This window comes from Oryzias latipes, chromosome 6 (assembly GCF_053564925.1).
Source record: "Oryzias latipes strain Hd-rR chromosome 6, Olatipes_Hd-rR_3.1".
Taxonomy (NCBI): domain Eukaryota; kingdom Metazoa; phylum Chordata; class Actinopteri; order Beloniformes; family Adrianichthyidae; genus Oryzias; species Oryzias latipes.
The window spans coordinates 29,095,996-29,116,593 of NC_136242.1; the positions used below are offsets into that span (position 1 = coordinate 29,095,996).

At 38.8% G+C, this 20,598-nt stretch overlaps 1 protein-coding gene across 2 annotated transcripts in view; it reads left to right on the top strand.

Moving 5' to 3' along the window:
• The window catches only part of LOC101167706 (guanine nucleotide-binding protein G(o) subunit alpha), a 103,832-nt gene that overhangs the window by 55,017 nt on the left and 28,217 nt on the right, over positions 1-20,598 (top strand). For both annotated transcript variants that reach the window (XM_023955984.2, XM_023955985.2), the window contains exon 4: positions 17,065-17,225. In XM_023955984.2, coding sequence (XP_023811752.1) covers positions 17,065-17,225 — 161 coding nt within the window. The remainder of the gene's footprint in view (positions 1-17,064; positions 17,226-20,598) is intronic.

Consider the following 20,598-nt stretch of genomic DNA (forward strand, 5'->3'; position numbering starts at 1 on the left):
CTCTGCATCAGAATCAGCTGATTCATGTTGATCGTGCAAACAGTCAAAGAGTTACAATGTGTCAAAATCAAGTTATTTAGATGTCATTGGCAATAACTCCAGTGTTAAAGGGTTTGGACCATTCTGCAGCTGAGGTTTCAAAGGTTACCTGTCAATCAATGGCTAAAATACAATTTTGCCAACCACAATCAATCAGAGACTAAATCGGAGACAGTTTTTAGAAAATGCTGGTTTTACAGTGATGAAAGTCTTCCGGGAATTCCCGGAAATCCGGGTTTTTGAGCAAACCGAACGTACTTTCCGGGAAATAAAGACCTGGGGCCTCATTTATAAAACTTTGCGTAGGACTTGCGTCAGAAGTGGCGTACGGATGAAACATAGGACGTGCGTACGCACAGAAATATTCGGATTTATAAAACCGTGCGCACGGACATCCTACGCATCTTTCCCTTAATAAATCACAACCGATTCTAAATGCAGCGCAGCTTTTGCGGCCCCATGACACGCCCATAGTTGCCCATAAATAGTCCGTGAAACGCCCACAAATGAATATTCATTGATTGCGAAACCACGGCAAACACAGAGAGGAAATCAAAAAACGTGACTTCACTCAATGTAAAGTAGAATTTATCGTTGGCGAGGTGGAAAAGAGGGGAAAAGTGTTGTTTGGAGGGCACAGTGTGGGCATTACTAATGCCAAAAAGGCACGTGAGCGGCAGACGGTGGCCGGTCCGAGGTTGTGAGGCTACAGCGCTCCATGGGAGGGAGGGGGGGACCGGAGCGCCAGATGCATGCACCGGGTGACACGCGTGGTTCCTCCGAGTGCTCCTCTGTAACGCCGGGCCCAAAAGCCCGCAGAGGTCCAAAAGGACGGCTCGAGGAAGTCGGAACCGGCTCAGAAGCCACTCGTCCTCATTTTCCAGCAAGTCTTCTTGCTGTCTAAAGATGCGTTCACTCTGAATTCTTCCATTTGCCACATCTTCTAAGATCAGCCATTGTGCGTCATTACGCATTGTGATGGGGCATTTTATTTCCCTCCATTTAATTACATCTGACAAGCTACAGATGTCGGTAATAATCCACGTGGAAATGGGAAATTGTTCCGCGCAAATGTAATTTCTTGTGGCTTTCTGAATGGTTGAGACATACGCCATACATTGTTTTATCAAAAATAAAACAAACTAACGGCATATGCATGAATACCATAATTCCATAGCTTATGAAGAAATGTTTTAATATGAAAACCAACTTTCCCCAGTGGACAATTAGTACGTCTGTCCGTCCGTCCGCACCTATATCTGCTCCGCCAGACGGACACACTGACGAGAATATCAGTTTTGTACATTATTTCGTTCTGTTAACTATATTATTTATGAGGATTAATTGCACAACATGCCAATATTGTAGTACATATATAGCTTTTCTTTTTCCAAATATGTGTTCATTTGAATTTATGTTGTAATTCTCGTTTGATCTGATTTGTTTGTTTCACTGCTGATCGATCAAACGGGTGTTTGTGTAGGCTGTTAATTGTAAGACTTGCTTTGTGAAGTCTTGCGTTCATTTATGAGAGGCAGGATTGTCATTTCCACTGTCACTTTCACGTGTTTCTTCCATCTGCCGACGGTGTCGCCGTTTCTCATTTCACCCGTTTTTGTGCGTACGCCTGGGTCAGAGCTTGCGTGGAGGACCGCACGGTTTCCCGTCAAGTTTGCTTTTTATAAATCTCAACTATTGCGTAGAGAGCGGCGTACGCCTTCTTTTGTGCGTACGCAACGTTTATAAATGAGGCCCCTGATCTCTACGGACAAATCGCTTTCCGGATTAGAAAATGGTCTGAAATCAGCTAATTTTAGCTTTATTTTCTATATTTCTCCGCAGATCGCTTCCTCTATGGTCGTGGCCATCTTTCGTCTTCCCGGCCTAATTGACCAATGACGGGACGTTTTAGTTGCTTTCGGATGCGTCGACGGGTCTGATTGGCTCTGTCTGCACCACGTGGTCAGCGTGACTTGCTTCCCTAGAGACCAAAACTGGCGGACCCACGCTAAACTTTCACAAACACATCTGAAGAGTTTGCGATCAAATTTGTGTTAAAATAATGGCAGGCATCGTCATTATTGAGCGTGGTCACGACCTCAGTTGTGAGAAGACGATAAAAAACAAATTGAAGTGGTCTTGGCTGGAAAAAAAAAAAAGATTTTTAAGGTAGTGTAGGTCAAATACTTTTTTGTGTAAAATAATCTCAAAACCACATTTTGAAATAATTTCAATTTTAGTTTTGAGTTTCAGTTTTTATTTTGAATACATTTCTCTATCTAATTTATTTGTATTTCCTAATTACCATGATTTAGTTCAGTATAGTTAACATTAATTATAAGTATTTGATGGTTTGGACCCGCACTCCCTTAAAAAATAATGTTTACAATGTTTAGTTTAGTTTGTATGTTTGTTTTGATATTTCCCAGATTACTTAGTATTGGTGTTAAAGAATTGATGTATTATGTTATAGAATTATAGTTTAAAGCAGATCCCATATTTTGATGTAATTATAGTTTGAGAAAACAGTGCAAGTGGATGTTGTACATCAGTCATTTCTAAAGCAGAAATAATGTATAAATAACTGAGGTATTTTCATAGAATATCATAGTTACTGGTGTTCTTTTTGCCATTTGGGGCTTTGATGTTACTATATTTTAGCAATTGTATGTTTTGCAGCTTTAAGGAAAAGCGTAGATTGTAGGATTGTGTTACTTTGAGCAATTTTTCAAATTCTTTTTTAGGACCAGCAAGTCCTTAATGGAGAGTCAAACTAGGGGTTTGAATGACAAATCATGATGCTCCAATTAGTCTTAGTTTCTTGATAAAGAAGTGAATAACTAGCTGCCAGAATGCACCAGAATGCATCTAAGACCACGTATTTTTCCAAAATTTCGCTCTGTGCCCGCCATATCGCTCAAAGAAAAGTTCAGGGATTTTTTCCTTGCCTGACTTTCATCACTGTTTTATTGCTTTTTATGAAAGGAGCCCATGGGCTGATGGAAACTTAAATGTGGGTTGCATTTGGCTCACGGGCCGGACTTTGGAAATGCTAGGTGTGGATCATTAAAATTAAATCAAACTGCAGTGTGCAACAACGTCTTTGAAATCATTGTTAGTTTCTATCGTAAACTTGGACTTTTGTATATTGGAGTGAATGGACACTGACTTGTTTGTATGTTGGTTATTCTTAGGGCTGGGAATCACCAATAATTTCCAGAATCAAATCAATTCAATTCACCAGAGCCTGGATCAATTTGATTTGATTCAGTTCAATTTTATATTTAAATCTTTTACATATTGAGACATTTGTATAGAAATACAATAATTATCTTTATATGTTTCGAAATATTCATATTAATCTGATACGGTTTCCATACTATAAAATTTACAAGTTAAATAAAAAACCAATGTGATTGTTAACACCACACAGTGTTACTTGGTTTCTTAAATGGAGAAAGCTCCAACAAAAATGTACAGTAACATTATGCTCTGCCTCTGCTGAGGGCGTTTCAGTTTAGCCACTTGGTGGAGCTAGCGCTATAGCATTCCACTTTCTTTCAGAAAACTTGAGCAAAAAACAGGGCTTTAGACCACAAATCGGTACTTTTGAAAAATGTTTCCTTAAAAAAGTTTGAAAAAGTATTAGCCGTCCTATGGGAAATTCACTTATATGTTAGCATCAAGCTAGTGGATTTTGGGTTTACTGTTAATTTGCGTTTGGTCACCGGAAAAGGAAAGGCATAAAAGATCGATCTCTACTTTTATGGATCAATTATTGATCTATTAATGATCTATTAAGCTTGGATCGATTCAGATTGATTAATCCATTTTATCAACCCAGCCCCTTGTTATTCTTGAACTGATCTGGGTCTTTACTTTTTTTAAGCTGCCTAAACATGTAATCCGTAGTTTTCCTTTGGTTTGGTCTTCTAAATGCACTTTTTAAAAGTTAAATAACATTTCAGTGTCAGATGTAATGCCTTCTGATTTAAACTGTATCAGGCAGGAGTCCTTTATTGTGAGCTACCACAAACTAATCAGTATTTAGATTTCATGAACCAAATGTTGCATTCAAGTGTTTTTACTACTCTGGGTGTGAGCTGTGCAGCGACATCTTAGATGTTCCTTTAAAAAGAGAAGGTTTGTTTCTTCTGTGCTAGCTTTGCTCTGCCTGATCAAGAACTGGAGCCTGCTTTGATGAGGAGGGTGACACAGAGCCAGGACCTCATGCCTGCATGCTCCGATGTGTTCTTTGTGAGTTCGCTGCTATAGTGAGTCTTGTTTGAGTTCTGTCATGCATACAGTAATATGCCTCCACATTTGCCTTCCCTCGTGGTGAGGCTGTGGGGGTGCTGGAGCTGCTCTCTGTTCATTGCGGCTTTCCTTCACCATTCTTCGAGCCTCCACTGCGGGGAGGGTGGACGGGGAGAGGGGCCAGAGTGAATAGAGGAAGTTAATGGACAGCGAGAGGAAGGAAAATAAGGGGGGAAAAATGGAAGATACGTGTGTTGTTAAAGCGCCTGGTCAGCCGAGCAGCTAGTGCATCACTTCTAGCCTTGTACAGGAGAAAGTTATGCCCACAAGCTGTCCTCACATACACAAAGCCACAGCCACACAAACTCCCAATGCAGTTTTGTCGTTGTGCAGTGAGCAGCATAGGCAGGCAAGAGACACATTTTACAGGATTTGTTCACCCACATATGTTGTCACACTCTGTCAAGGGTCCACAAACCGCAGACACACACATTCTCTTTGCATTTTTAATCAGCAGCTGTTGTGCTCTTCAGTGGTTGCTGTAAAAAAATAATGTTCTCTGGGGGGGAAGACTCACATTCACATGTTTGCATTTCATCTGGAACATACTGTCTCTCCCAAGCTGATCTGAAGGCATCAGAAACAGCAAATCCTTAAAAAAAAAGAGTAAATAAAAGGGCTTCATGGTAACAGTAAGTTGCTCTCACTTAAGGATGGCGACCTTTATTTAAACTGCACAAAGATAGAATTTTAGAACCTTAAGTTAAAAAAAAAAAAGAAAAGTGTTGAGTGTTTTTTTCTGAATTATTACTCAGGTATTTACCCTCTTGAATCGGTGGACGGCGACTAATTAACCAAAACTCACAGGTTCAAGTTGGTCTCTTCACGTCTCTTCAGTTCTTATGTGGCAGCGGCTTCTCTCTCTCTCTCTGGTGGTGAGAGAAGTGGGGTTTTTGTACTGTTGCGTTTTTTTTATTTTTTCTAGCAGCTCTGCCATAAATTTATCAATCTAAAAACAAAACCAGTGACCACTCATGAGAACTGGACAGAGTGACCCTTCTCCACTCATGTTCCAAACAGGAAGTACCCTCTTATTTTGTCAGAATAAACATTTTTGCTTGGCTGCCTTTTTTTAACATGTTCTTGAAAATCCTAATATTTTTTTCCAAAACATTTATTCTGTAGTGGAATTTATTCAAGTTATAAACTAACCAATCAGATGCCTTAAAAAATTATGTGGTTTTAATGTTGAATGTTTGAAGCATCTGATTAACAGATTCTCTCAAGCCTGCTTTCAAGCGGTAGGGGTGTGGCCTTCCAACAAGCTCACTCCTGTTTGGCCAAAGCTGTTGCAATAGAAACATTGAGGGACCAATCACTGCTTACTGACGAATTCTAGTTGCAACATGTATTACAAAGAATGGCGACTGAATTGACTTCATATTGTTGGAGTGGGAAGTAAATATTTTCTAGGGCGGGGCACATTTACTCACTCCAGTTCTCATATACAGTCAATGGTAATAATTGATCAGTGTTAGCTGAAATACAAAATTCTAAACCAATTGGAGAATAAATGTGAATGATGAATTTATTGGGAATGTATTACTATTGAGAGATTGATCCTCTATATGTGAATTGGTTGGACTCCAGCCTTCAGGCAGTTTTGTATCTTAAATAGATTTGTGCCAATTTAAACGGTAATGACTGCAGTTTTTATGGATGGGAATGAGTGATTCTGATCTTTTTCAGTTTAAATGAGTCATCTTCATTCCTCATTGAGGAATAGAATACAAATAAAAGATGAAGTGAAAGCTTTATAAGAAAAGGTTATGTCTGGAGAGGAGCTAAACCAACAATCCGGTATTAATTAATGATTCACTTTTACTTGATGGCCATGATGCATTTCTTCTATAGTAAACCAATAAAACAAATCAGCAAAGAGAATCTCGCATTAAGCAGATGCTACAGTAGTACACTTCAATTACCTAAACAGGAAAACAATGATAAAGGATTCAAATAAATCCTTTAAAACGTGTTTTATGTATGACATAGAAGAAAAGATGTGGTTTTATTGGTTTTTGAGATTGCTGTTGCAGCCATTCAAAGGTGGAAGTGGTGCATGTGAGTACAGCGTGTTCTTAGTATGAGTTGGCGTGCACACACATGCATACATCCAGGCCGGAAGATGAAGGATCCATCTTCCCTGTATCTGAGCCTTTATGTCCGCTGACTTTTATTATTTATAGTTCAGTGAAACCTGACTGCAGCCGTCCACCTTGTCCTTCCTCCTCAGAACGCTGTCTTTCGCTGTGAAAACGAGATAATCTAATTTACCAGCACTTATCTCTAATGGCCACACACCCCAAACGCACCGCCATCCTCACATAGCATTATATGCTTTTAAGTGCTTGTGTACTCTCGGAGCTCTCCTCTCTGGCGGCTCCACCATTCACTCGCCTGTAAGCCCCTGCTCATGTCTCCAGGATACCAAGCAGTTTCCGTAGCAACCATGCTAGCCACTTCTGTAGAACTATCAGCCACTCGGTCACCTGACTTGCAGTCTTCCACGTGATTGGATCCTGTTGTTTTGGAGCCGTCTCCTCGCATGCCATTGGTCCCAACACAGGCCACGACTACTTCTTTCTCTCTTCATCCCTTTCATCCCTATTTTCACCATCTCTCCACCTCCCCTACCCCTTCGCCTCTCCTTGTGCCTCGCTGTCTCTGAGCAGATGCAGGGATTGGATCGCACCCGTTCAAGACTGCATTCACATCTGATACGGCACAAATGGTTTGCTGTATTTAGGACAGCCAAGAGGTTATTGATTTGGGATATCAGTTACGCAAAATGTCAAGTGACAGATTGATCGTTAAGCCTCTCAGGGTTCAGTACATTCATGTGAAGTCCCATATTTAATGTCTTCTGAGTAGAAGAATCGGAACTCCGTGAATTCTCTCCTCTTTATTGAAGCAAAGCAGCGCTCCTCATAACCTACTTTTAAAGGCGATCTTGTGACTCTCTGATGTTTATGACCTCCAGTTTGAGATCAACTGAGTCACTGTGTAAAAAGACGGAGACCGCCACCCTTCTAAACTTTACACAGTTGTTTCTTTTATTGCTTTTTCCAACTTTATTCAGTTTTTGCTGCTGATTTTCAGGGAACTTCTTAGATCCTAAATGTTTAGAGTTTGGAGTGCAGGGTAACCCAGGGTCCTGTTGGTCTAGAGAAGCTTAAAAAGAGGTACGTGTATCATCATTAATCAAGACAAGAGGACAGGTCACATTTTGGAGGACTGTTTTAAACATGGAGTCAACTTTATTTATATAAAAGATGTTCCAACTTTAGATCCACTCAAAGTTAGTTTTTTTCCTTTAAAAAGTTAGTTTCTGTGATTCTTTGCAGAACACCTCAGTTGAACCTTTTTTAGATTCATTTAAGAATATTGGCTTTAATCCTTTACCACCAGAGCTTTAGCTGCAGTGGTATACTTTGAATACCGTAACTGTTCTACCCTTTACGCTAGTAAGGTAGTTCCAGCGGTTTCTGAGGCTGAGAAAGGCAGCCTGGCCCTGATATGGAACATTAGGTAACAGTAGGTTAGTGTTTACGCAATCAATGTCAACCAGCTCATTTTGACACAGAGAACAGCGGCTTTGCGCCAATATGCAACGTTAAGGCGCAGCTTCTTTTCTCCGCCTTAGAATCCGGTGGAATTATGTAAATTGCAGAAACAGTCAAGAGTTACAGTAGTTACAGGAGCATGTGTTAGTTTGTTGTCGCCGGCAACAGTTCCAGTGTTAAAGATTAAAAAAAACAACAGTGTTCTGAGAAAAGAGATAACAGTCTTGATTATTAGTTTTAAGGACAAGAAGCTATACAAGATGTATTCGTGATACATGACAATATAAAGAGGGACAAAAACAAAGAGAATTTTGTTGGTTGGATGTTTCTGTTCATTTCCAATCAATTTGCACATTTTAAACCATCATATTGTCTGAAAAACATATTTTCTTTCTATTTTGCTTGTTAGCTTATTTTTCAGGATGCTGAAACGGCAACAAGGACTTCTGATGCTCCTCCCCCCCTTAAAAAATGACCCCAAAACTCCCCAAGGTCTTCATGGTCATGTGGTTCCTGCTGCAGATTCCCTCCAAGTTGATTACAACCAGAATAACTCTAAAGGGAGGGGTCCACAGGGCTGTCCCAGCCTCCCACCTCAGCTAAAAATGGGACATCTTTCCAGCAGGATCTTTGTTCACAGCACCTCACCATCCAGAGCAAAGACAAGCATGGGGACTTCTGACTCGGACTCAATCAGTCTGCCTGAAAGTCTCACCGGCAAGGACTTGAGACTTGACTCGCAGTTTAAACTCAAAGACTTGAGACCTGAGCTTTGTGAACAATATTTGTTTGTTAATTCTTGTTTGTACATTCAGGACTTTGCTGTAAAACCTAAGAAGGTATTTTCTTATGATTTTGCTACGGTTTCATTAGTGAGAAATTAAGAGCATCAGCTTTTGCTTTTAGTGTGATAATAATGAGTTGTTTAAAGGTTGACGTGAAACTTGACTTGAGTTTTCAACCAAAGGCTTGAGACTTTAATTTGGTTTTTATTGCTTCTCCTCTGTAAGCCATCAACAGCTGAATTTAGCAGTTTAATTCATTAGTGTGACTCTCTCTGTCCTTGAAAGGTGCATTTCTGAATTTTGGTGTTGTCTATTTGCTTTGTGCTCAAAAGCTGGGTGTAAACGTGTGAACATGTGGCATTTCACTGAAAGGCTCACTTACCAACACCATAGAGCTCACCACACCATTTGGCAGGACTATTAGCCTGTTACACTGACAATTGTTGTTTCTTTTGTTACATTTTTTCCTATGTGATTGGAACCCGTAAGAGTTATTGTTTGAAGGGTTGATATATTACCCTTCTAAGGCCTGCAGTATGTCTTCAAATATGCAAAGATTGAGAACAGATGCTAAATAAGAACTAGTCTTCAAACAAAACTGCCGTCAGTGTACATACCACATGTCACTCCTGAATTGATGAGCTTTTGATACTTTTTATAATAATGTTTACAGGGGCTTTTGACTTGTTGGTGGAAAAAGGAGAAAAAAATTGTATTTGTCATTATAAAACCAATCAAGAGTTGGTGGGATTCATTGTCAGAATATAATATCATGACAAGCAGATATTTCTATTTTTTAACTTACTTTTTAACTTTGAAGGTTGAGCAAATTGTTGAGTAAATTGTTGAGCAAATCAGGTTTAAATCTGATGAGGGTGTTTATTCTAACTACGTGAGGCGAGTACCTATGCATGTGGTGCTAAACGAGCAGACAAAGGGATGCAGGCGGTTCACCAACCTCACGTCATAGTTATTGTTTGTTGAGCATGACCTGAGTGGCAGGATGAAGATTCAGTTTCATCGACCTGTCCTGACCTTGTAAATCAGCAGGAGCAGGAAAGTTTTCATTGACCCTAGATGTGACCTCACCGACTCTCCACAACTTACTTTGACAAAGGCCATCATAATATTTTAAACTACTGTGTGAAAGCGCACACCTCACAAATATGAAGACTGAACTGTCTGCGTTCACTGTAAATGCAGCCGATCATCCTTCAAGTCAGTCTGGTGTGATTGTATAAACAGACTCTGGGCAGAGCCGGTCAGAATGACATTACAAGACCGCAGATATATCTGGTTAATGTCACCAAGCTGCACCCTGGAGAAACCCCAGCTTTGCCTTGATGTCCTGGCCATAAATATCAACAGCAGGCCTGATATGTTTGGAATGACGGGAGCTCCACAAAAGAAATGCAGGACATAAAAGCCTTGGTAAAAGCTCAGGAGAAAAATAAGCATAAAGAGAATGACAGCTTGAAAACTACAAGGTTAACTGCTATGGGATAAGTTAAACATGTGACATCTGATGAGCAGAATAATTCTGAAATGACAAAAGATGGAAAAAAAATTCCGGTAACTAACTGCTGATTTCACAGAAAGAAAGATGACAGAAGCCTAATTATGCTAAATGTCAAATTCCTTCCTGAATTATATACTTGCTCAAAATACTGGAATAAAAAATCCTTTTAAATAAAAAGATATCCTATATCATAATATATAAACTCTTTACAGATGTCAGAAACCTAAATAATAAAATCAATTCTTTTGGCCGCTGGTTGACCAACGTAAAACCTATTCTTTTTTGGGTCCGCTTTTTAAAATACATACATTATTACAAGGATTTGAGTAGAAATGACATTTAATACATAACACATCAGTTTTCTTTAGAGCTATTCAAAATTCCAGATTCAAAAGGAAAAAAGAAAAATCAGTTATGTTATGTAGTTTCCACATGAACTATCAATTTCTTAAGCTTCAAGACTACTATGACTGATTATTAATATTATTTTAGAGGCAGTATATTCCAGTAAGAAATAGCTTTATACATATATATATATATATATATATATATATATATATATATATATATATACACAACGTATGTATTTATAACGTGTCACGAGGCTAACACCTAAACGAGACTGATATCTGAAGCATTTTCTCTTCTCTCTAATCTTTGCCTAGGCTTATATAACCCCTTCATGGTCATACATGTGTAGAAAGAACTGGAGTCTGTGGCCCTCAGTGGATAATGATGGACGGGGTTTGGACTGCTTCTCCTGATGGAGCATCGCCTCAGTATCTGTTTTGTGTGTCAGTCCAGCACACAGTTGTGCATCACCAACAGGGATCGAAGTGTGTTTGGAAAGACGAGGACTGACAGCTTGCTGCTGGATCTAAGTTTAGAAGAATGTGAGTGGAAAGACTTGGTGAGTGACAGAGAGGCAGACTGGATGGTGGACTAAAGCTGGGGGGAGGTAGAGGAACTCATGGGGATGAAAGGTGACAGTTTAACAGCAGAGAGGGGAGACTTTGGGCTTAAAAATGTGCTTGAAAGAAAGACATCCATGGAGACGGTGTATTTTCAGTCACGGCTGCAGAGAGAACATTTCTTTTTGCGACAGTTTAATGAATTCTTTCCCAGCAAATCAAATGTTCACAAAACCATCTAGAGATCCAAAGCCATAGAAAGTTGGTTCAGTTTGAATGTGTCCTCTTGCTATCTTTAGTTAGTGGCCTTGTGGTAGAGGTCGTGAGTTTAAATCGATGGCCAAGTCATACAGAAGACTCTATAATGGGGCCCAATGCCTTAGGTTTATGGCATTGGCGTTTATGAACGCGGTCGTGTACACACCTGAGCAGCGCCACACACACAGGTAGCAACATGGAAAAGATTCTTCTTTTTTTAGAGTATTTACTGTTTATCTTAGCTCGTCCGCCATCTACAATAGGAAGAGCCTTGGTGCGCAAAGTCAAAGTGGTGCAAATCCCGCAAATCTTGTTCCAGACCCTTTGTTTTCACAGCTCTGTTCCTACAAATGTCCGTCTTGGAATTATATTAATCCGACTGGACACAGTTATTAATGTCTCTTTCGTGATCATTTTTACAATGCTTAGTACTTCCGTGTTTTGACGCAGGCGACACCTACACATCACTACTAAATCCAAGTCCCTGATTGGTCACAGTGCTGCGCTGCTGCGGTTTAGCGTGAAAACGTTTAACCAGTTTGAACTGACAGCGCACGATATATGAACGCCGGATTTGTATGTAGAGCTCACAACCGGACATGAAAAGTTGTTCTTATTTCATAGCTAAAACATGTTAAAAGTAGTCAAATTGTACCTCCAAGCACCAACTTGGGCCTGTTTTGTTCTGTGTGAAAATTTGTATTTTAATGGGTATTGATAGAAAAGGACATTTTTGAAGTTGTATGCTGATGATACATTGTTCTAAGTATGAATTAAGACTAGTCAAGTTACTACTCCAGTACTTCAGAAAACAGTATTTTTTTTTTCCTTTCATGAAGGTTTTTGTATTTGACTTGTACTTTAAAGAATCCTAACCTTCATACTTTAGGCTGAGGTTTTACATTTATGACTCAGAGCTAGTTGAGTGTGATTGCTGTGTCACAGGATCACTCACCACTCCTATCATCATCTACAGGGCCTTTGTAGATGAAGGAGTTTCTCATAGTAGAGATGTGCCATTAGGATCACGTGCACAGTGAAGAACCCCCACCCCCAACTCCCTGTCTCCTACATGCCTCCCTCTCTCTCTCTGATGCAGTTGAGGGTGGGAAAGCAGCATTGATTTTTTTTCCTGCACTTAGTCTTTTAATGCTCCACTATAACATCTCATCCTGACACACCCCCCCCCCCCCCCCAGCTTCAAGCTCTGTGGGTGGTGGCGTGTTGGGTGTGGCTGCAGGAAGCTCAAAACATGAGTGTGTGTCAGACTCTGCATGACGGCTGAACTGTAGTTCAATATTTCATCACTTTCATTATTCAGAGCAGCTACAAAGAATGGCTGAAGGGGGTGATGACCCCCCCCCCCCCCACTTCAGCTGTTTGTGGGAGAGCTTTTATCTGTTTGGTGTTTGAATGATGGAGAAAATAAGTTTCTGCTGGACTCGTGTGGAGAGCGGAGAAATAAACTAGGAGGAGATGGTGGGAAGGAGAGAGGAGAAGGGTGCGGCAGATGGATGGGAAGACTGAGAGAATGGGAGGAAAAAAAACAGGCAACATTGCATTCCCGGGGAAAGTGAGGATGGTTGCCATGGCAACTGCAGCTGAGAGTCATGTGATGCGGAGGAGTGAGAGAGAGAGTCTGAGCGGCAGGATGGGGCCAGATGGGTAAAGAGGAAGCAAAATGATACATCGGATGGATGTATGGATGGATGGATGGATAAAAATTGCTGGTGGTGTTTTTCTTTTCTGATTGGCTGTAGAGCCAACACAGTCACGTATTTTGTTGAGTAGGCCTCCAGCTGTTTGTGCTTTTTCCCACAGATGTCCACAGCACACTTCCTACACCAAACAGATGAGAGGATCTGCTTTTGCTTTTTCAGCCCCTGTTTTAGAGTTCTACTCCAAGAATTTTTTTAAATCTATTTCCAAAGCATTCTCAGTGATCTTTTAATTATGATTATGATTTTTGCATCTGCTCCTGATTCACAACGACTTGAATAAAGAGCTACTCAGAAATGCAATTTTATTTCTTATTTATTTCTTAATTTTCTTTATATAAGTCCTCCATCATGGATTGGGTCTTCAAACAGAATGTTAAACTCAATTGAGGTGTGAAAAAGGAGGAAGTCAAAGTGGCAAATTCTGTAAGGATCTAGGAAGCACAAGTAAACTCAAACAACTGTTTGTCATATTTATGCAAACATTTTTAAGCACTTCTGTAATCAGCTACTGCAAATGTGGTTCTAATAGAGAGTTGTTTTCTGAAACATGAACAAGGATTATAAATCACCTCCAAAAGATAAATGAGCAAAGTTCTGGGTTGTCTCTAGTGTGCTGGCCCGGCAGGCTTGGCCCGTTGCTCAGAGGTGCTGTCACACTAACACGGTCAGGAGTTCATCATGTCGTTGAATCAAGCCTCACGTTTGGGTTTGTTTAACTTTGACTGGAGGTGTTTTGGACTCGTTTTCCTCAGAGAAGGCTCTGAGCCAGACTTGGGACTTGCAGCAGAGGTCAGATCTGCCATTTAGCTTGGATAGAACATATTTTCCCCCAGACAGGCTGGAAAATTTAAATGTGTGTAAGCTGTAATCATGGTAGTAAAAAAAAGCGTGTGTGTGTTTTTGGACTGTGTCCTTGGTTTGGCTGTGAGCTCCTGCTCGCTTGTGGCTCTCTGCCCAGCTCTCCACTGGAGCCCCCACAGGCTGACGTTCTTCATTCATCTCTGCTCTGTCCATCTCTGTCACTCCACATCTGGCTGCTGTGCCTGCTGTCAGAGCATCCTGACTGAGAGGAACCTGCTCTGAGCTCCGGACCGCTGAGGGAGGGATCAGGTCAGAGAGATCAGGCTGGGGGAGTCAGGTTCACAGCGCTTCAAGGACAGAACTGAGCATGCTCTCTGAGGGCAGGGAAGTCACATCTATCCCCCCCATGTTTGCTCTGATCATGTTATGTTTACGCTCACTCACTGTTGAAGCTGACTCCAGTATCGTAACATTCTGATGCCCTCTTTTTATTTTTGTAAAGCTGTCAAATGTGAAGCTTGTTGGCCCGGAAAAGACAGCACTGACAACTGATTGGCTCTGGTGTGGTGGGACACTGAGATCAGGAAATGAGCAAGTTTGGAGGGATGAAGATGAAGACGATGATTGTTCATTCAGGGTCAGACAGACAGCTACAGATTTGAAGACTAGGAAGGGCAATGACGATTTCATGAATAACATACCCATTTATTGCCTCAAATATTCTATATAGTGTTTGTATTTTTCAAAAACATTTAGAGTTTAGTTTTCAGCTCATTAAATGAAAGAGGAAGAGCTCTCAGTTACCTATTGTTTGGGAGAGTTTGTGAATGTTTTTCTGAAATTCACAGCAATAGAGAAACTCAAACTTTAAACTCTGTACTCCAATGTAATGAGACCGGTTTACCAAGAAAAGCTTAAACCTAAAATGTTTCTAAATTATTTTTAATTGGGCTGGGTTGATAAAATTGATGAATCGATCTGAATCGATCCAATAATCAATCCATATAAGTAGACATCGATCTTTTATTTATTTCTTTTTCCGGTGACCTAACCTTGCTCCCGAGAGATTTAGTGAGATTTGGCGAGATAAAGCTTTGAAACAACCATGTACAACAGCTAAACAGTATACAAAATACAATCGGAAGGTTCATGGAACATTACTAATATACTTTGATACATCTGCAGTGTCATTTTAACAACAGGGAAACCAAAGTGCACTAGCTTGATGCTAACATATAATGGAATTTCTCAAAGGACGGCTAACGCTGGACGACCTAAACATACATCGCTGACTAAATGAACAGCTTCTTAGACTCACAGGCAGGAATTTTCCAAACTCTTTTATGGAAACATGTTTTAAAGTAACCATTTGTGGTCTAAAGCTGTTTTTTGCTCAAATCTTCGGGAATTAAGTGTAATTAAGCTCCACCTAGTGGCCAAACAAAAACGCAGGTTTCTTAACGATTAGCACATATTTGTTGGAGCTTCTCCATTTGAGAAACCATGTAACACTGTATGGTCAATCAATTCTGGAAATTATTGGTGATAAACAGTCCTAATTTTTAAAGTTTGTCTCGGTTGACGTTGGGTTCGTGGAAATTGTTGAGTAAAATCATTTCTGGAAAATGATGAGATTTAAAGACTCGAATAACTGAGGACTGGAGCAATCTGACAATATAATTATTGTACACAAAATATAAATACATTTTTGGCCAATAAACGAAGACAGATGTAAATTAGCATTTATCAAAGCTTCCATATGACTGGATGAGAATAAATAGAGCTTAAATCAAAATCTGAAACCGTTTTCTGTCATTATTTGGATCCTCTCAGCTTGAAATAAAAAACAAGAACAAAAATTTAAATTTAGACAGTCATTCTTTGTGGAGTGAAGAGCATTTAAAGCAGGAGAAATGATGATATGTGTCCTTCATAAAGGTAAGAAATGATGAAGAGAAGGACAGAAAACCATTCGGTCTGGTACCAAAGAAAGAAACGAGAGAAAGAGAGGAGGTTAAAAAATAGAAGATGGAAATAGGAGACTGAGCAAAGTGCAGCAAGCTAAGGAAGATGAGAGGAATAAAAGGAAATGCCAAAAACACTGATGAAGAAGAAAGGGAGGGCAAACATGAAGCCCAGTAGAGCAAACAGCAATGCAAAGTCAACCTAGGCTGTGAGGAAAGGGAAGGTGAGACAAATTACAGAATTCATTAACCTGACGTCTTATTTCTAAATTCATTTATAAGGCAGGATCGTCCTTGTGTCTCTCTGAAATTGCTAACAGGTTTAATGTTTACAGAGCATCAAAGTCTTTACATTACACTAAAGGGGGTAAAACACTGGGTTGCCACTGTGACTCCTCGTACTCAGGGAGGCTCAATGGGAAGGCGTCCGGGTGACATTTCTGCCAGATTTCAAAATCACCTCAACTGGCTCCTCATGTGGAGGAGTAGCAAGTCAACTCTGTGAAAGAACTGGTTAATCAATCCATGAGGGAAACCCAGGCCACCCTGCTAAGAAAGCTTTTTGCTGGTGCCTGTATCCATGATTTTAACAGTTCCATCCCAACCCACAACCTTGGGTGATGCACAGCTGCTGCAGAACGTCACCTGATGCATGTAGAGCTTTGTCAAACCTGTACAAAATCTGTATTGTTGCAGATGCAGTGCAATCCTGAAGTAATTCATCAAAAATAAAAACACAACTCTTTTTTGCTTGTATTGCTTGAAATAAACCAATACTCCAATCTATTCCCTTGCTTGTGAAGAGAGGGTCATTAGGGCCCCCGTATTGAATCAAAAATTGAAGAAACAAAAAACCTGCTTAGGGCTAAAACTTTGGACATGATAAGGTACAGTCTTCAATGTTTACCTTTAGTGTACTGATGGACACAGATAGGTATCATTAGCATTGGCATGGAAGTAGAAGGTCATGTTTTTATTGCCCAAAGTCAAAGTGTATAATTCAAGTCTAGAACCCTGTGGAACACCAAATCTGAGTGGCACATCTCATGTTAGGGCTTCTCCACAGAAATAAAAAAGACTTGATGTGTTTTTTCCCCCACATAAAATGAAGTGATGCTCAAACAAAGCTGTAGTTTTTTTTTCCATCAGGATGTTGATGTGAAGCTTCTCTGTCATGTTTCTTCAGGCTGATGCAAAGATGGTGTGTGACGTGGTCAGCCGCATGGAGGACACAGAGCCTTTCTCCGCCGAGCTGCTGTCTGCAATGATGCGTCTGTGGTCCGACTCGGGTCTCCAGGAGTGCTTCAGCCGCGCCCGAGAGTACCAGCTCAATGATTCAGCGCAATAGTACGTTCATGTTTTTGACACATCACAGTGGTTAATTTGAAGGGAATGAGCTTAAACTGTCCTCCCTTTGTCAGACTCCACTCTCTTTAAGCCAAAGTCACAGCTGCCCTCATGGGTGAATACAGACTGTCTGGAAGTAAAAGAAAAAATGGGCAAGAGTCGTAGACCAATCGGTCAACCCAAAAAGCAAGAATATTCGTGCCCATTTTTTTCTACATGCATGCTGCCAGCGACAGTTTGTAGCAAACACCTAAGCAATACAGTACATGACGGGGAAGTATGGGTGACATAAGGGTGAGATGCAAGCAAGTCGTACTGATATTTTATTATTTTCAACGAGACACTAAGCATACACATTACTATCATACGTTCCTTTTTTCATGACCCTCAAGGGAACGGCAATACTCCTGCAGCACACCTGCAACACATCTGCAGCACACCTGCAGCACACCTGCAACACATCTGCAGCACACCTGTAAAACACCTGCAACACACCTGCAGCACACCTGCAGCACATCTGCAACACATTTGCAACACACCTGTAACACACCGTAACACACCTGCACTCCTCTAAAGATGCTTTACTTCTTGCTTTTCAATGATCCTAATTGAACTGCATTTGTTAAGACTGTTTACAAACAGATCATAACCTCTGGATCTTATCAGGACTTCACTGAGCTAAAAATAAATTTACTAGAACAAGTTTGTTATTTAGCAAAAACGCTCCATGTTCCCTGTACCAGCTGCACACAACAGCCTCACACCTCCCTGGTAGATGTTTCATGGGTTGCTACAGGAAGAAGCACTTAACAGGTTGGGATTTTTTTAACTGATCTGATGACTAAAAACCTGCTCTACAGTTGTCTGGACTCACTAGTTTAGATAGAAGATCCGGTAACACTTTATATTAAGATTCCTTAACAAGCTTTGTTAACAAATTGACAAGTATTATAAATGAATTTATAGGGTGTTAATAAGACATTTATTAGTACAATAAGTCTAAAAAGGTTTATTAAATTACTTAGTTAACACATTTACAAGCATTATTATTAGGATGTTTTCAAGATGCTAATGATGCATTTACTGAGATTATAGGTGCCTAACAAATGTGTCAGTGTTAATAAGCTTAATAAGATTTATTAACAACCTTTGTTAACAAATTAAGAAGTATTATTATTGTTTGGGGTTCTAGTAAGATATTTATTAGTATTATAGATGCTTGACACAAGCCTAGGTGTTAATAAGCTTAATAAGTTTTATTAACTAACTTAACAAATTAATAGGCTTTATTAATGTGTCAGATGCTAGTAAGATATTTATTAGCATTATAGATGTCTTGCAAATACCTGAAAGTGTTAATAAGATTCATTAACATCTAATGGACTTCCGGTTCCGGGTTACGGGCAGGGCGCGTGGCGTGCCTCTCTGCGAATACAACTATCTTCGAATTACTTAAAAGGTTGATTTGCAATGAATGTTTCACTCAGGATAGATGCTAATACTTTATCCTTATTAGCTATGATGCTAGAGTCATTCATCACCAGTCTATAAGTATTTTAATATTTTTTATTTGTCTGAATTAAATTATTATATATCTTTTACAGAACGATTTGTGTATGTTGATTCTGTTTCAATGTCATAAAGTTATTTTTACAATCTTTATGCTTTGTGGTTGTTTGTGGTAAAAAACGTCCACACTTTAGATGAGGTGCTGCAAAACAATTAATAAACTACTAACAAAGTTAATTAATACATTTGTAAAGCTTATAAGCAGTTTAGTAATATGGATTTAGAAGACAATGGTCTGATTTTAGATGTTAATAAATCTTATTAACACTTTCAGGTATCTGCAAGACATCTACAATGCTAATAAATATCTTACTAGCATCTGACACATTAATAAAGCCTATTAATTTGTTAAGTTAGTTTATAGTATTAAGCTTATGAACACTTAGGCTTGTGTCAGGCATTTATAATGCTAATAAATATCTTACTAGAACCCCAAACAATAATAATACTTCTTAATGTGTTAACTAAGTAATTTAATAAATCTTATTAAGCTTATTAACACTGACACATTTGTTAGGCACCTATAATATCAGTAAATGCATCATTAGCATCTTAAAAACATCTTAATAATAATGCTTGTAAATGTGTTAACTAAGTAATTTAATAAACCTTATTAGACTTATTGTACTAATAAATTTCTTACTAACACCCTATAAATACATTTATAATGCTTGTTAATGTGTTTACAAAGCTTGTTAAGGAATCTTGATATAAAGTGTTACCGAGGTAGAACTTTATATTAAGATTCCTTAACAAGCTTTGTTAACGCATTAACAAGCAATATTACAGAATATTTAGGGTGTTAGTAAGACATTTATTAGTACAATAAATCTAATAAGGTTTATTAAATTACTTTATTAATACATTTACAAGCGTTATTTTTAGGATGTTTTTAAGATGTTAATGATGCATTTATTGGCATTATAGATTCCTAACAAATGTGTCGGTGTTATAAGCTTAATAAGATGTATTAAAAACCTTTGTTAACAAATTAAGAAGTATTATTGTTTGGGGTTCTAAGAAGACATTAATTAGCATTATGGATGTCTCACACGAGCAAATGCCTGAAATTGTTAATAAGATTCATTAACATCTAAAGTCAGACCATTGTCTACAAAATCCATATTACTAAACTGCTTATAAGCTTAACAAATGTATTAATTAACTTTGTTAACAGTTTATTAAATGTTTTGCAGCACCTCATCTAAAGTGAGGAATGCTTTTTACCACAAACAACACAAAGCATAACGCTTGTAAAAAGAACTTTATAACATTAAAAGAGACTAAACGTACAAAAATATTTCTGTAAAGGGTATTAGCAATACATCTATAATGCTAATAAATATCTTACTAGCATCTTACACATTAATAAAGCCAATTAATTTGTGAAGTTAGTTGATAAAACTTATTAAGCTTATTAACACTTAGGCTTGTGTCAGGCACCTATAATGCTAATAAATGTCTTACTAGAACCCCAAACAATAATAATACTTCTTAATTTGTTAACAAAGGTTGTTAATAAATCTTATTAAGCTTATTAACACTGACACATTTGTTAGGCATCTATAATGCCAATAAATGTATCATTAGCATCTTAAAAACATCCTAATAATAATGCTTGTAAATGTATTAACTAAGTAATTAAATAAACCTTATTAGACTTATTGTACTAATAAATGTCTTACTAACACTCTATAAATTCATTTATAATGCTTGTTAATGTGTTAACAAAGCTTGTTAAGGAATCATAATATAAAGTGTTACCAAATGTTATTAGTCAAAGAAAAAAGTTGTTTTGCCAGAT